At 47.2% G+C, this 17,348-nt stretch overlaps 1 protein-coding gene across 3 annotated transcripts in view; it reads left to right on the top strand.

Annotated features, from left to right (window-relative positions):
* The window catches only part of si:dkey-12j5.1 (uncharacterized), a 35,191-nt gene extending 19,718 nt beyond the window's left edge, over positions 1-15,473 (top strand). For all 3 annotated transcript variants that reach the window (XM_015950513.3, XM_015950512.3, XM_015950511.3), the window contains 2 exons: positions 2,898-3,050; positions 15,196-15,473. In XM_015950513.3, coding sequence (XP_015805999.3) covers positions 2,898-3,050; positions 15,196-15,366 — 324 coding nt within the window. In that variant the 3' untranslated portion in view covers positions 15,367-15,473. The remainder of the gene's footprint in view (positions 1-2,897; positions 3,051-15,195) is intronic.
* The last annotated feature ends 1,875 nt before the right edge of the window (positions 15,474-17,348 follow it).

The following is a 17,348-nucleotide window of genomic DNA, read 5'->3' as shown; positions in this document are numbered from 1 at the left end:
TTACTGGAAAGTGGAAATTATTAAACGTGGATCTGGTCAGCTGGTCTCTCAACGCGATTGACAAAATCTTTTCAACGATGAGAACGGGAGAAGGGGCTCCAGGATGCCCCTCTGGGACAGAGCCAGCTGGGTATATCATGGAGTCCTGGAAACAGTGGAACCTGATCTGCCTCTCTCAGCTGTCTGTAGAGGATTCTGAAGACGTCTGGATATTCGTCGTGTTGGTGTCGGGGTCTCTGCTGTTTGGCCTGAGCGGTTACCTGGCAAACCGGAAAATTAACGAGCTTTCGAGGAATATTGGCTCAATCCCGGAGCTCAGGGATGGATTGCATCGTGCTGTAAACTCACAGACTCGGATAATCGTCGAGATCAGTCGTAAGCTTGGAACTTTGGCTGAGATTCAGGCTCAGACACAGAAGGTGGATTCGATCAAGGAGAGAGTGGACGGATCAGCACGGATCGGAATAGTTTGAAAACGCCATTACTGGACCTGGAGGGGTTGAAGACCGACAGAACTCCAAGGCAGAGAGGAAAATATCTCTGTACCCAAAACAGTTCTTGCTATCTGAATCTGGTGCCCTTGAGCCTGTGAGGCTGAAGTGAAAACTCCCCTCAGAAGAAATGTGGAATGCTGCCGTCGCTATGGAAACTCTTTCTCCCTATCCCAGCCTGGGCGGGACTGTGACCGGTGAAGGCCGTGGAACCGTCTCTAGGAGTCAGTGTGCTCTCTAACCCATTTTCTCCCTCCCCTGTCCAAACGGAGGTGGTGAGCGCTGCTCTGTGGCTGCACGCTCTGAAGTGAGGAGAGTCCCAGAACCTTCCAGCCCCACCTAGTGGACACTTATGTGTGTATCGTCTGAAGTCTGTGTGCATATCTGTCTGAGGTGATTTTTTGCATAGCAAAGCTGCCCTCTCTGGTGAGGGTAACTCTGAAGCGCCCCCCCCCCCTTGACTCTATCCTCACATAAACCCTCTTGATCGATTACGGTAGCGCGACTTGTGCTGCGAATGACCACAGTCACCAATTCTTGTCATGTGTCTTGCCCATGTATGTCTGATCTTGGAATTGTGTGTACTGAAACTCTAGTTTCCCTCTGGGATTAATAAAGTATTATTGAACTGAAGCAGGGAGGCACTGGGTCACCCATTTTAAAGTCTTTGGTATGACCCGACCGGGATGTGAACCCTGGTCTTCCAGTCCCAGTGTGGACACCACTAGGCCACTGAGAAGGTATCTGATTAGTTTTATTCATCATTTGCTGCTGAAAGGACGGTGATGATATTTTTGCCTGCGTCTTTTCCCTCCTCTGTAGTTTTAGCTGGATATCTATCTAAAGGTGAGGTTCACTGAGAAACGTTTATTCATATATCGCGTTGTAGCTCACTCCAGTCAGCCCCAAAGTGCCTAACACCACGGATAAAAACACTTTACAAATCCAGCTCGGAGACAAACCTGCCTAATTACAGCTAAAGAATAAAAACGTGTCTTTAGCCTAGATCTATGATGGGGCTGTTCGAACAGCATTCCACACCCGGGACCCAACCACTGAGAAGGCTCGTCCACCTCACGTTTCCAGGTGATTTCTCAGGGTGGGCAGTTTAATTCTTGTTCCCACAACCGGTCACTCAGAGTTTCACATGCAGGCTGAACGTGACCATCGTCTCTAACTCCTACCGACTCCAAGAGTAGCAGAAAGAAAACAGAAGGTGAAACTTCTGGATTAGAAAATCCTGACAGATCTACGTCACCCTGTCACTAACATTCATGGACTCACCCATCTGGACTCACGACGGGGAAGGCTGTTGTTGGTTTAGCGTCCAGGAAACAGCAGAGAACATCTCAGCTAGCAGAAGATAACCATTAGCATTAGCAACTCCACCCCACAGCAGAACTCCTCCAGGCTTGTGTTATTGGTGGAGGTAAAACATCAACACTGCAGATCAGACAGAGTCAGCGGTAGAGTCGTGTTGCTGTTAGGAAAACAGGAAACGGACTCGCGTGGCGTTTGTTTCTACTCTGCAGATTTAGATTCGGTGTGAAACTTCAGCAGCGTTTTATAGCGTGGCATCAACCCTGCGCCAGGTGGCCACCACAGCTAATCGGTATTAGCAAAAACACACATGGTGTTAAGATTCAAGATCACTAAATTTGACCAAACTGGTAAAACTCCTGTATTCTCATCATAAGCATTTGAGACCATTGGATGGTGATAAGTATTCCTTTGTTAAGGAACGCTGGGAATGTTACGGCTTTCTATCTCTAGACATGGAAACATGCTGGCTGCTAGATGTCAGAGGAGCTCAGCTGTGCAGCACTCCAGGGTCCCCGTTGTCCCTGACGATACTTCTCCATGTCTGTTGGAATTAAAAAGCCTGATAGAAGGAGCAGAAGCACGATAAAGCTTCCTTTATGAGTGTGAACGAGTAAGAAGCCGACTGTAGAAGGTCTGTCGCCTAGATAAGGACCACTGGTGTAACTCTCAGTGCAGCTTTCACCTCCACGCTTCTGAGGCTGATGGAACGCTGCATGTTTCTCATGCATGCAGCATCTCCTGCTTGTAAATCACACTCCGGAGTAATTGTGTCCTTTACAACAGAAATGCTAACACAAAAGCCTTTTAGAAAGATAGATGGTGGCGCCAGTGACGGGCTGAAATTCATACCAAAGACACGGTGCTCTAGCTGTTCCTTATTTGTAACGAGCGCGGGATTTGTGGAGGTTTGATCACGTTGTGTTAATGTTGGGTGAGTGATTGCTCGTTATCATGAGAATGAAACCTGTTGGTCAGAGAAGAAGAAGTCACACACTCTGTGAAGGTCACAGACCTCTAGCTTAACTCAGACGGCTCACAGGGACCTGATGTCACCTCAACCCGGCTGTGATCTCTGTCTCACAGGTGTGGTATCTGTCGGGATGGGTGTGCTACCTCCAGTGGGGGAAAGCAAAGGAGCAGCGAGAAGCAGAAGGGAGAGGTGCGACCGAGGAGGAGCAGGAGGAGTGGAAGGCTTTGCAGGAAGCTGCTAGATCATACCTGACTAACGCCAAGAAGGTAATTTAAATGGAAGTAGCCTTGCTGCGCTGGATTGTCGTTTCCTTCCTTCCACACAGGTTAAAACCAAAGAGTCTTTTCAGAGATCCTAGTCAGTTTACATTTTCTGACTCATGTCTTTCCTGTGATGGTGCAGACAGCCTCGTCGGGCGTATGCGCCATACTGGACACCAGTGTCCTCGTAGTGCTGGAACCATTAACATGACGTGTTGAGCTTTCGGGGGTGGCTTGAACTCTAAACCAGGTGAAACCCGGCTAAAACATCACTTAGGAGTTTCGATGGTTCCTTTTATAACTGATTTAATGTTGCTGCTTGGTTCCTCAACAGATCAAAACCCACATTAATCTGACTTCTCAGTGCAAGCCAGATCTGAAATGTAACAGCAGCATTTCAGACTTATTCCAGAGGAAGCTGTGGCTTCATCTTATCTAATCTAATCTCATCTAATCTAATCTAATCTAACCTAAAGAAAAGCATCTAAAACAGGCAAACGAGCAGCTGATATATGCAGTTGCTGTCTGAGCAGTAAAATCCAGCTCATATCTAATTAAAATGAACAAAAATACTTTCCTTTAGAGTTGCACGTATTAATTAGTGAAGCCATGAGCGGCGCAGTGTTGGCGATCTACGGTCTGCATTTCCTTGATTGTTACCTGGCAACACCTGGAGGTGCAGAGTAAAACCTGCTTGGTGGGGTTGTTGGCTGTGCTGGTTTGATTAGGCTTTAGGTGGCTATATTTAATAATAATGCACCTCTTTAAACGCTTAAAGGGGTGTAAAATCCACTTTTACCATGTGATAACCCTAACCCTATGTCCTCATGAAACATACCCCCAAACCCGTGTTTGGCTGCATTCATGCATTTTCCTGTCTCAGCTGCAAATGTTCAGATTTTTTTAAGGGCCTGCAGAAGCCTCGATGAAAACTAGGTGCGTCATCAAGTCCTGCTCCTACACCTGAAACCTGCCTCCCCGGGAAGCAGGTCACTAATGCCCACTCTCTCCTAGTTGTGTGCATAGAGCGGTTCATTTCATGCTGCAGTTGAGATTGTGACCTTCTTGTCTCAGATCACTGCTTTAAACCTCCTCCGGTGCCAAAGTGGATATTCTGAGTCCTGTCCACAGACACAGGATATGTGTGTTAGGTGGCTAATGTTTTATATCAGACCTGGTAGTCCAGTGAGCACCTGACTGGTATATTGTTTAGCACCGGTTCGCCTTTCCTTAGCTACACTTACCAGTATTATGTTGTCAACCCTTTATTGGTAAACAGTTTAAAATCTAAGGACTAACCAGTTTTTTTACTTGGTTTATTTAGTCAGTGAGTCCATGTGAGGTGAGCAGAGTGAATCCACTAAAATGCTGCTTGGAAATGACCAAATTCAAATATCTTTAGAGACATCAAATATTTTGCAGAAAATAATCAATAAAACAAAAATATAAATAAATAAAATCTGCCTCAGCTGGTTAAATCAGTTACTACCGACACCACCGGCGTCAGCACATGGCAGACAAGATGACAGGCAGTCTCTAAAACCGCTGGATTACCAGAGCCAATACAACAGCTGTTATAGGTGTGTTTAGTCTGAGTGGGCGGAGCTTTGCTAAAATGAATGGTTTCAGTTCCGGGTACAAATCCAGGCTGACAAAAATAACTTGTATTTAAGGTAAATGACATCTCAATAGTGCCAACGATTATGTTTTATCATAAAATGTGCCTACATTTGTTCTCAAAGATTTAAAATAGCATGATACGGAACCTTAAAAAATAGTTCAGTCTCCATTAAAAGTTCAAAGGATCCTGGACGAGCCCCCAATTTATATTACAGCTCAGTATTTCATTCCCCTTTTTCTGACTAAACACAGCTCAGCTTAGCACGGTGTGAGCTGTTTTTCCATCACAGCTGAGAAACAGCTCCAGTGCGTATGCTCCTTACAGTAGAGGAGGGGGTGGGGCACCCACGAGCAAGAGGTGACCTGTACCCGACACAAAAGTAGCGTGAGAATCAGAGAATCAGAGAGAATTTAATTGCCAGCGCTCCAGCGTACCAGAGCATAGGAACTTGACTCCACAGAACAGCCTGACCAAGGTTACACACACACACATAGACAGAACAGATACAGGCAGACCACGAGAGCAGCCACAACGGCGCTCATTTCAATAGATGAAGAGGGGATTACATGAGGAGAATTGGGGGAGGGAAAAAAGGCAGAGCAGAGTTACACCCGGTAGGGAGCAGCTCTACTATGCAAAAAAACACCTCAACATGTAAGCACGAACGTCACAGTTCACAACATGAGACCCGTTGGGGGGTGGGGTGGGGTGGGGGTGGGGGTGGGGGGTGGGGGCTGGGATCCTGGTTTCCTCAGCGGGAGCAGCCCGTGTGGCGCTCAGTCAACTGTATCCACAGGTGGGTGGGAGGTCAAGGGAAAGCACAGAGCACATTGAGTGCCTCCATTTTGATGACCTCGCTATGCAGAGACCACAATCTGAAGGCGGGGGGGGGGGGGGGGGGGGGTAGGTTGGGTTTTCACAGCATCTGTCTGCATTCCTTCCATCGTGGGGGTTGATTGCACGCAACTCCAAGGCTGCTATGGCGTCAGATTGGATAACAGGACTTTGTTTGGGTCAGGCAGAGATAATTTTCCTCTCTGCCTTAAAGTCTGTTTTGATCATTCAATCATTCAATGTGGATCATTCTGTGAGGTGATCTGTTTGCCATACAAAAACACAAAAAATGGCGGACTAATTTCCATTACTAATGGAAATGCCGTCCAACTAAACCAAATCCATTCGAGTTGCACTGAGAAGGGTTGTTGGAAAAGGGGAATATTTTCCAGCCCAGTGAGTCTGGTCTGAGAATAAGTTGGGGGCCTGTCCAGGATGCTTTAAGCTCACTATGAACACGGTGCTGAGTAAGTTTCCTTGTAGTGTTGTAAATTGTCACTGGATGAAAAGATGTTTAACCTTAAAACATCAGAAGGTTTTTCTAATAACTCAACTTTACGAGCAGGAAAGTGTGTTTACCTGGTAATTACACTGTTTATAACCTGTTTGCTATTTTACCGCCGGTGAGCTCTCGCTGACTATTACCTGATAGTGGCATCCAGCTCCCTGCCTCAATAAGTCAGACTCCTAAAACAGTTTTCTGTCAGAGGTATAGTGTGCAGGAATGTGAACATGAGCAGAATCTTACCAAGCTTCATTGTTGCTTCAGAAATTACTGTGCTGAATCCGAAAGGCATTTAAATTTATCCCCATTCTTACTCTCATCCTCCACACACACACCACACACACACCCACACACTTACACACACACCCCACACACACACCTACACACACCCTGTCATTCTGTCAGGGAGTAATTCCTCCGTTGTGCAGTGATTCATGTTAGTCTAAAATCCAATAGGCCTTTAAATCAGACTACACAGACTAAAGAATGGCAGGCCCCACCTCCCATATATATTTTTCTTACCTTCCTCTCCTCACCCGGCTCCCCCACTCCTCTGCCAGCCCATCATGTTCTTGTAGAGATGAGTAGGGGCAGGTTAGTGGCAATACATTGACGTTTGTCTTCCTGGCCAGCAGCGTATTGACTTAGCTGTCTAACCAGCATCCATTGGTCATGTGCTCAGCTGAGATGGAGCTGGAGCTAGCAGGAGGGAGAGAGTACCATGCATTTAGATTGAGATGGCGAATAAAGGTGGGAAAGCCACGAGGAATGAGGTGAAATGGGTATTTAGCCCAGAAGTAATGAAGGTAGGAGAATGGGGAGAGTCGACATGTGTGACCAGTAAACAGCATGGCAGCTTCCTTACAAACTGAGAGAAGGAATAATGTGTGACGTATAGAACAAAGACCCTGGAAAGGTGAGGCGGAGTGTGTTCGGAGCCCCGTCCCTGATCATGGTGCCGTTAATTCAACAGCCTCCTCACACACGTTAGTTGTTTAGTCGAGTTTTTCTCCGGGATGACTCCCACTTCTGTCTTTTTTCTCCCCGTGCAGAAGTGAGTTTTAATTTTTAACGATGAGTCACTCTGCTAGTTAAAACTGGCTCCAACGTGAAAACGAGGCCTCAAAGCCCGACGGCTTACACCAGTCCACCTCTCTGCATACTTCATGGCTTCGGCCATGCTACAGCGTATGTGCACCTTAAGAAGATGCACATAATTAAAAAATCTGCATATGTGAGCACAAACTCTTACGGTTTAGAAAGCAGGGAAAGGTTTTTAATTATTTATTTTTCTGGTGTTAGCCTGAATGTGGAGTCCTCGAAGGAGAGGAACGAAGGGTTGGAGACAGAAACGGGGCCAAGGAAGGGATCGAATTACACCTGGAGAGTGTGTGTGTGTGTGTGTGTGTGTGCGCGCGTGTGTGTGTGTGTGTGTGTGTGTGTGTGTGCGCGTGTGTGTGTGTGTGTGTGTGTGTGTGTGTGCGCGTGTGTGTGTGTGTGTGTGTGTGTGTGTGTGCGCGTGTGTGTGTGTGTGTGTGTGTGTGTGTGTGTGTGATGCAGGTGTAGCTTGTGAATAGTGTCGAGGGTAAAATCAATAGTAAACCGGACGTGAAATGGAATTGGAGATAGGGTACGATTCGAGGAAGGATCTGCAGAGTATGCACAGAGGACAGTGTGTGTGTGTGTGTGTGTGCGTGCGTGCGTGCATGCGTGTGTGTGTGAGGGAGCACAGCACAGCAGCTAGGGCAAAGAGAGGTCAAAAGCTTTACCATCTGAAGCGGCTGAAAAGGTGTCCCACGAGCCTGGATTGTGGCGAGGTCGTGTCGTTTTAATGCCTTTCCTCTACGAGGATGTGGCTGCAGGACGGGGATGTTACGCTGTGTGTGTCTGTGTGTGTGTGTGGTCCTGTGCCATGTCCCGGTCACATTGTCTACTCTCAGCTATCGGCACCCTTAGAAGAGATGTAGAAGATTAAGTGTAGATGTTGCCTGATGCTAAGTTTTAGGAGAAGTTCTGCTTTTGGTTTGAAGAGGAAATGTGGGGATTTAAGAGGAGGCCACACTCTGTAGGAGTGTGTGTGTGTGTATGTGTGTGTGTGTGTGTGTGTGTGTGTGTGTGTGTGTGTGTGTGTGTGTGTGCGCGTGCCCGTGAGTGCGCCCGTGGTGAAGATGAATCCGTCTCCTTGACAGGAAGGTCGTCTGGTGGAGAGTGTTAGGCAAGGAGAGGAGCAGGAGGAGAGGGTTCAGAGAGAAGCTGTGAGAATGAAAGAAAGAAAAGGTGAAATGAAAGTGGAAGTTAAGCACAGGTGTGGGGCAGAGGATGAACAATGATGGAATAATTAGGCTTTCACCGCCTCATCAGCCTGTCTTTTATCCGCTACGAGTTTCAAAAAAGTTTCTGCACAGAAATAAAAAGGATGGAGTGTGTTGTTGCAGAAGAGGAGTAATAATAGCATTTTAGCTTCGTCTTCTTCACACTGGACTCTGTGAGGTACCTAACCCTAACATCTACACGGAGAGAGGACACGCCGCGGTACTTATTAAAGGTCCCAGCACATGAGCAGAGAAGCACCCTTCTGCCTGGTGTCCTTCTATGTCTGTCACGTTTCCTCCCACAGCCCACTTCCATAATTATACATCACCACATCCACACATGGAGCTACACACCTGTGACCAACTTCCCCGTACAAAACAACCAGATTCTAACAAAACAAGTAAAAGTTCTGTATGGAGCTCAGGACGACTCAGCAGCATCGCTTCAGTGGGTTGTGACGGGTCGACTTTACGTGCCTGAGCGGCGTAGTCATGTCTTCTGTGGTGCTGACGCTGTTAACGCAACAACAGATACGTTTAAACTTTAAGCCAGAGCTTTGGCTTTGGTCTCAGGGATTGTTGACTTACGCCTGATTTATACGTCTGCGTCGGGACGGACACACCCATGCTTGCGAGCCTGCTGGGGAGCCCGCGCAAGAACGGACGGAGTCAAGCTCTCTTTTCTAAACATCCATCCGTCGAGATGGAGAACGCAAGCTTGTGATTGGTCAGGACGCCGCTGTCGTCTACAGCGCCGCCATTGCACCCTCAAAAACATAAAGAGAGCCGAGGATAACAAGCGGCAGACACGGAGCAGCTTGAAGAATACCTCGCGAAAAAACTCTAAAATATAAACGTTGTATTCCCCCGTGACTGGAGGAGAAGATAGGCAGCAAGCGTTTTATTCGTGGACGGAAATGACGGGAAACGTGGTTTTAGAGGTGGCGAGCGCATGAAGAGGTGGAGGAGGATGAGGGACACATGTGTCTGTGTTAAAACGTCTCTTAAATACAAATAAACACAACATAAACGCACTATCTTGGGCCGGATATGTGACAGGATACCACAGAACAGCGCTACGCCCTCTGGTGTTCTGGCGGGGAATGGCCTTGCAACGCTCCCCGGGAGACGGAGACGTCTGAGGGCTAAACGTCTCTCGGTGTGTGTGTCTGGAAGTTCAAGTAAGAGAGTAATGTCTTTGGAGGTGAAGCAAACAGCTAAAACCAGAGCGAGCAACGGCGCAGCTTATGCTAGTTTGAGGGCGCTAAAGAACGCTACTAAATTCTGGACTGATGGTGACCTGGCTTTGTTGTTACTGGACTTGTAAGTAATTGTATTTGTGCATCTTTTAACTTTTGTTTTTTATTTTAGTATTAGCTGGCTCATGTTAGCATTAGCTCATTGTTAGCATTAGCTAGTGCAGGCTGCTGCAGGCGTGTTTATGACCGTTGTAATTCCACTTCCAACCAGTAGGGCGGAGGAGCAGGAACCTGCTCTGTGTTACTTTAAGGTTTGGTTTTGGGAGGATTTCATCGTGGAACCTTCCACTGAGTCATGTTCCTAACTCTTTAAGCCTGGTTTGTGCGTCTCCATCAGCTCAGAGTCAAACGCGTTGATGGAGACCCCCCCCCCCCCGGCGTCTTCATTAGCTGGGGAGTGTAATTCCCCACCAGGACAACAGGGGGCACCTTTCTGGTGGTCCCTGATTAGGGCTGGGCGATATGACGATTTTAGACCGTTTTACGATCTACACATCTGACGGTCTGTCATTTTTGAGAGACCGTTTTATCACGATTCACAGCTCTGCTGTTGGATTTCTGCCTCTGAATGAAAATGGAACTTACCCCAGGCGAATGACACGCCTTTGTTTGACCCTTAACCAATCAGAGTGAGTCATAGTAATATATTAGTGCCCCGCTTGTTTTCATTTGTGTGTGAACAAACATGGCTTCGCCGCGGCTGAGCGACAACGAGGTTTTCGTTCCGAAGAGGAACGCAGGGTTTCCTTAGCGCGCGGCGCTAACAACTTAGCGACGTGACATGTCTCGGAGAAAGCATAAAAACACGTTGGACGCTTCTTCTGAAGCAGGAAAATAACACCGCTTCTTAAGCAGAGCACGACGTCGCCTCGGCTCGTCCACCCTCTGCCGAGCCGGTGTCGGTACCGGACTGAGCTCGGTCACTGGTCGCTGGAGCTGCCCCGTGACTGCCTGATGGAAAACCAGCGGGTTTCATCAGACTCGTAGTTTCTTGTTTTTGCTGGGGACCCCCTGTATTTTACCGCTCCCTCCTGCAGTCTTCCCCTATTAACATTTAAAATGATTCTGTAAATCCGTGTATCAATAGAAACAATCTCTGCCAGCTGCAGTAAATGCAGTCTCCAAATAATAAATAAGAGGTGCATTCATCTGTGTATCTCCTTTGATCCGCATTAGTGATATTTTCAGCACCAGAACAATGAAGCAAAGAAAGATTCCTGAGTTTGTTAGTAATTTTATTTATTAGGTGCATCTAACCTGTTCTATTTTTCTCTGAAATGAGATCAAATCAGTGCTTCTATGGGTTGTCTCCACTCTGCACTGGAAAATTTTACTTTATTTAGAGACTTGTTGCAGAAAATATTCAGAATGTGCAGTTTTTTGCTACCACAAGCGATCTCTGGTGCAGCCGCACATCAGAGCCGTATTTGAGCTTAACTATCCACTACATGAGCAACTGGGAGCTACATAGTATTTTGAACAAGTTCATGTTTGCACAGTACGTTTGTGATTGACATGTTTGCACTTTAAATATGTTTACGATTTTAATTTATGTTAAGTTACTTGAAAAACGAGAAAAACTGATTTTTGTAATTGTTTCTCTCAGGGCTTTTATCATCTCTGGTGTGAGTTTAAAATATAAGTGTGTTAGCACTGTGCTGATTATCCCTAATATGAATAAATGTTTATTTATTCAATGTTTCTCTTCTTTAATACGCAATTGACGTTTTGCTATTCATGGATAAAAAATCGTGATAAAATCGAAATCGTGATAAAATATTGGAAAAATCGTGATATTCTATTTTTGACATATCGCCCAGACCTACCCCGATCCACAGCAGCTGTGTGTGTGTATTTGTATGCCTTACTTTTAAACACAGAAAATCTTGTCCCTCATTGGTCCTCCACCTCTTCACGCTAACCCTAACCTAACAAAAGTCAGTCTGAAGAGACTCTTGGGCCTTCTAGGAGAAAGGTGATGCTCGTAGGTCGCAGCTGCTCGGACCTGCTTTCAGGTTATTCTGACAGAGTTTTTGTTGTAAGTAAACATTTATTTCTCCAGTTTTTCTTGGGTTTTCATGCTTGTGTCTAAAACGGCATCAAGATGAGAAAAGCGTGACTGCGGGGGGGGGGATTTAACAACTGGGGTATTGTTGTCCGCCTGAAAAGAGAATAATTCAGCTGCTCCTACAATCTGTTGCTGCCATCATCGTGAATTTGATTTGCCAGATCATCTCAGTGGACGTGTCTACGCAGCGAGCGCTGTCGTGTTGATTTACATCACGCCGCGTTGCTAAACGTCCAAAAGTATAAAAGTCAGGAGAGAGTTTTACATTTTCCATTCTTTCTCTTCTGTTCGGAGCTTCAGCACGTCCCGGGTGCACTTCCTCTCCGAGCTCGTCGTGCCGCCGTTTCACGTTTTCCAAACAAAATCTAAAATTATACGTTCTAGCGATTATTTATTTATTTATTGTTTAGTTTTTGTGTGTGTGTACCATCGGTGTGCACACACACACACACACACACCCATCCACACACACACACACACACACACACACACACACACACACACACACACACACACACACACACACACACATCCACACACACACACACACACACACACACACACACACACACACACACACACACACACACACACATCCACACACACACACACACACACACACACACACACACACACATCCACACACACACACACACACACACACACACATCCACACGCACACACACACACACACACACACACACATCCACACGCACACACACACACACACACACACACACACACACACATCCACACGCACACACACACACACACACACACACACACACACACACATCCACACGCACACACACACACACACACACACACACACACACACACACACACACATCCACACGCACACACACACACACACACACACACACACACACACACACACACACACACACACACACACACATCCACACGCACACACACACACACACACACACACACACATCCACACGCACACACACACGCACACACACACACATGCACACACACACACACACACACACATCTACACGCACACACACACACACACACACACACACACACACACAGCTATCACAGTGAGAAGCAGATGAAACTCCGGTTCTGATCCGTCTCTGTGACGGACGCTGCTCTTCTATCATTACGGAGCTCAAAGTGGAGCTCGGTGATAAAACGCAGCTAAGCACAGGAAACATAACATTTTTATATGTGCACTAAATACGATACACAGACAAATGGAGCCGTTTATTTAGTGCTTCCCTTCCAGACGCTATACGAGTTTATATAAGCTCGTCTTTAAAATGCTGGCATGCTAGCTTAAAGCTCATGGACGACACGAAGCCGAGTGCCATCATTCTCACTAAAAGTATAACAAGTGCCGAGGAGTGAGTGACTGCTTTGCCCCAGGACCAGTCTCTAAGCAACAGCAGGTCCTGACAGGAGTCCTGCGGACCCATGGGAACTCATTTAGAGCGTGTGTGTGCTCTCCCTGCCCATGTGTGCCTTTAAACAGCTGTCTCTGCAGGCTGGAGCTGCAGGGATGCAGAGCGTGACCCACGTGAAGCACAGACTCAGACACCAGGGGAGAAGTGACCCTGCCAGATTCCTCTGGAGCACCACACACACACACACAGACTCACACAAGCACAAAGGTTTTCATTATAACGGTGTCACTTAGACAGAATAAAACTTTTTGCTCAGCATGCAGGATCCTTGCACCTCGCAGCCTCAGGTGGAAGGCAGAGCATGGCTTTTCACACCAGTCGCATTAGGGAATCAGCAAACATCTTCAATCTTCTGCCGTCCTGCATGCTGCATAGAAATCGTGTTTGCAGGTAGTGATGTATATTTGTCCACGAATCAATAGCACATTGTGTGAGCCAGACAGGATGCGATTACTCGTTGTGATACTTCAGCGAGCGAAACGAGCAGCAGCTATTCTTTACGCAGCGAGCTTCGATCAGCAGCGCCGTCGCGAAGGGGAGGAGGAAAAAAGCTTTTCTCGTTTAGAACAGCCAGGTTTTCTCCCTCGCACCTCCACGGCCCAACGAGCTGCCCACGGTGTGTGTGTGTGTGTGTGTGTGTGAACACGTGCTCCAGGATGCACTTTTCTGCATGCGCATGTATAACAACAACAACAACAACAACAACAACATAAATTGTCTCTATTGCAGCTAAATTGTTTATCAAATGTCCTGATTTGCTGAACGAGAGACTAAAACAGCTGCCAGAGTTTTGTGAGCGGCCTCGCTGCCAGAACGCAGACACGGCCGGATGTTTTAGGGGGCCTCAACAGCACTCGGGCACCTGAAGACCCCCCAGGGCTGCTCACTGCTCTTAACCCCGAGCTGCAGCGACGTACGCTAACGTCTGTCACACGGCTAAACGCCTGCTTTTGAGAGCTTTTCAGAGAAGTTTCCTGTTCCGTTCAGATTTAGAAGTCTTTCCATTCTAGACTTTGGTTCAGGCACGTCCGTGGGCAGCCCAGTGCAGCAGACTCTAATTAAATGCCTGTTAACATGTGCTCATTATTGACTGACCTTTTTCTTTATTCACCCTTTTTTATCTAATACTTGGTCAGCTGATTGATTAGTTTGATTAGCTTTGGTGGAATGTTTTATTCTAATAATCAGCACAAACAGAATCAGCTGGCGGTTAGAGTTAGAGCTGAGAGAAGCGTTTTAGTGACGTGCTAGCATGAAATAATGTGGGAAACATCTGGATGTCGGCCATCTGTAAACGGTGATGTCTACACGTCGGTATCGGCCGTAGAAAAAAACGTACCTGCCGATCTCTAATAATAATGCTTAATGTTTTATTTAAACATTCTAAATGTTTGTAGCGTTGAGCTTTGAGTGCTTCTCAAAATGTGGGACGAAGCTCTCGGTTTAGCGGTCGATCTACGCTCCAACTGTGGTCACGAGCTTTGGGAAGTGGCGGAAAGAACGAGATCACAGATACAAGCGGCTGAAAGGAGTTTTCTCTCCTGGGTGTCTGGGCTCTCCCTTTGAGATGGGGTGAGAAGGTCGGTCATCCGGGAGGGGCTCAGAGTAGAGCCGCCGCTCCTCCACAGCGAGAGGAGCCAGTTGAGGTGGCTCAGGCCTCTGATTAGGATGCCTGCTGGACGCCTTCCCGTTTAGGATTATGTCACTCGGCTGGCCAGGGAACGCTTTGGGATTCCCCCGGAGGAGCTGGCCCAAGTAGCTGGGAGAGGGAAGTCCGGGCCTCCCTGCTTAGGTCGCTGCCCCCGCGACCCGACCCGGGTAAGCAGATGAGGATGGATGGAAGTAGAGTTGGGTGAGATACGGGTGCTAAAGCGTTCTTTACCACGTGGCTAACCGGCCCACAAACAGCTGACGTAACCGTCTGCTGCACTCTCTGTGGAAACACAAACGTGATAGTTGGACGCTGACGTTCGTAGACGGTCCCTAAACCTTGTTTAACTCCTCTCGTTCCCACATGATAACGTACTGCAGATCCGTGCCCACAGCCTCCAAACTGAGGGAACGGGTTCTTCATCATTCTTGAAGGAAAAGTAATCTCTTCTTCTTCACTTTCCAGCTGTACAACAAGCTGCGGTGTGACGACCAGCCCATGTTGGAGCATGCAGAGCAGCTGCTGGGAGAACTGGGAGGAGAAATGGAGGCAGAGGAGGGCGAGCCAGCCGTGGACGATGACTATGAACCTTGCAGCGATGAGGAAGAGGACGATGGCACGCCCATGGAGCACTGAGCACACCACCATCCATCACGCTAGTCTAGTGCTCTCTCTCACGCGGCTGCGTGTCATTGCTTTTCTGTCTCTCGCTCATCGAGGATTAAACGGATGCTGAAAACAGAGTGGTATTCAAATCACGTTGCTTTATGAGTTTTAGAGCTTTAACTGTCACCAGCAGCAAAAGCTCCTCCCACACACGCTTTCCACCCGCAGGCTGCTCCACGTGCACAGCGGAAACGCAGAGGAAGCCTGTTAATTACCGCGGGTCGTCCCCAACCCTAAAAGCCTCTGCGCTCTGGTTTCATGTCCTCGTTTCCGTGAGAGGCATCAGCGTTTACATCATCAGATCCAGTCGGGACAGTAAGAGAGAGAGTTTGACCCGAACGTCTCCGGCCGCTCGGATCCTCTCAGGTGTCAGAAACGAGCAGCTGGATTGTAAACGTAGCCGGGCTGCAGCCTTCTGGACATCAAGGCTTTGGGTAATGCAACAATAACGGCCATCTTTCTGTTTCCAGCACCTGTAATGCTCATCAGACCGTTTGTGCCGCAGCTGAGGAGGAAAGTCCATCGGCCTTGAGCGGATTGCTGCTTCAGGGCAGAGGAATGATTGAGAGGACTTCTCACAGCCCAGTTTGTCTCCTGCCTTTCTGACTAAAGGACGCCTGCTTCGCTGCTTTTCTCCCATCGTTTTCTAAATGACCCGAACTTTTTTCTATTCCACAGTTTGGAAGCGAGAAAGAAAAAAATCAATAAAGTACAATAAATATGTGGGATTAAAACAGGATTAGAAGCTGTGGCTTTGAGCGGTTCTACTGCCCCGAATTAAAAACTTTAATGTGCTTTTAGATTTCATTCGCAGCGTCCTGAGAGCCTTCAGTTAGACACGAAGCAGCAGAAACACAAGGCAGCAGCGCTGCAGTAGAGACATTAGGAATAAAAGCAGCTTTAGTGATGTGGCGAGAGCATAAAGAGGTTGTTAGAGGTCATTTATAGAGAAGCAACGTTATGTAAAGCTTTGTAGAGAAATAAAAGGGCTTTAACTTTGATTCTGGAAACCACGGCCAACCGCTTCGGGAGCTGATCCCGGTTTTTATTTTATTCAATTCAAGTTTATTTATAAAGCATCAAGTCAGGACCAGAGTCGACTCGAGGACCTTCACACAGTAAACATCCCAATACAGGTCAGGCCATGAAGCCAATCAGTAGCACGTTTCCTATATAAGGAACCCAGCAGGTTGCATCGAGTCACTGACTAGTGTCAAGAGTCTTTACCGACTGTACACTCCACCTCCCTCTACTCCCCCACTTGTCCAGATTTAGGCTAACATCAGATTTTAACTATAGGCCCTATCAAATAAAAATGTTTTAAGCCTATTCTTAAAAGTAGACAAAGTGTCTGCCTCACGGACTAAAGCTGGGAGCTGGTTCCACAGGAGAGGAGCCTGATAACTAAAAGATCTGCCTCCCATCCTAATTTTAGATATTCTGGGAACCACCAGTAGACCTGCAGTCTGAGAGCGAAGTGCTCGGTTAGGAACGTATGGAACAATCAGATTCCTAATGTATGATGGAGCTTGATTATTAAGAGCTTTATATGTGAGAAGGAGGATCTTAAAATCTATTCTGAATTTAACAGGTAGCCAATGTAGGGAAGCTAAGACAGGAGAGTCGTCTTTTTAACTCATTCACTGCCAGCTGTTTCCTGATCACTAACGGCCTTCGCTGCCAGCGTTTCTCACCGTTTTTACTGTTTTTTTAAGAGTCACAGAACGTTGCGCGCTAGCATGATGTCGATGCCAAAACAACCTAAACAAAGAGGAGACTCACCTCTAACATCAGGAAGAAGCCGTGTGTTTCTAGTGTTATGCGTTCTTTCATAATCCGTTGTCGAATTGTGATCCGCGCCTCACTTTTTTTTACAGGAATGGCCCAAAACAATCTCCAAACACATGGATGTGTTGCTTCCTGATCATGTGATCTGTGACATATGTGGATGA

This window comes from Nothobranchius furzeri, chromosome 5, assembly GCF_043380555.1.
Source record: "Nothobranchius furzeri strain GRZ-AD chromosome 5, NfurGRZ-RIMD1, whole genome shotgun sequence".
Classification (NCBI taxonomy): domain Eukaryota; kingdom Metazoa; phylum Chordata; class Actinopteri; order Cyprinodontiformes; family Nothobranchiidae; genus Nothobranchius; species Nothobranchius furzeri.
Note: the sequence above shows the minus strand (reverse complement) of the source record. Positions and strands in the feature narration are given on the sequence as shown.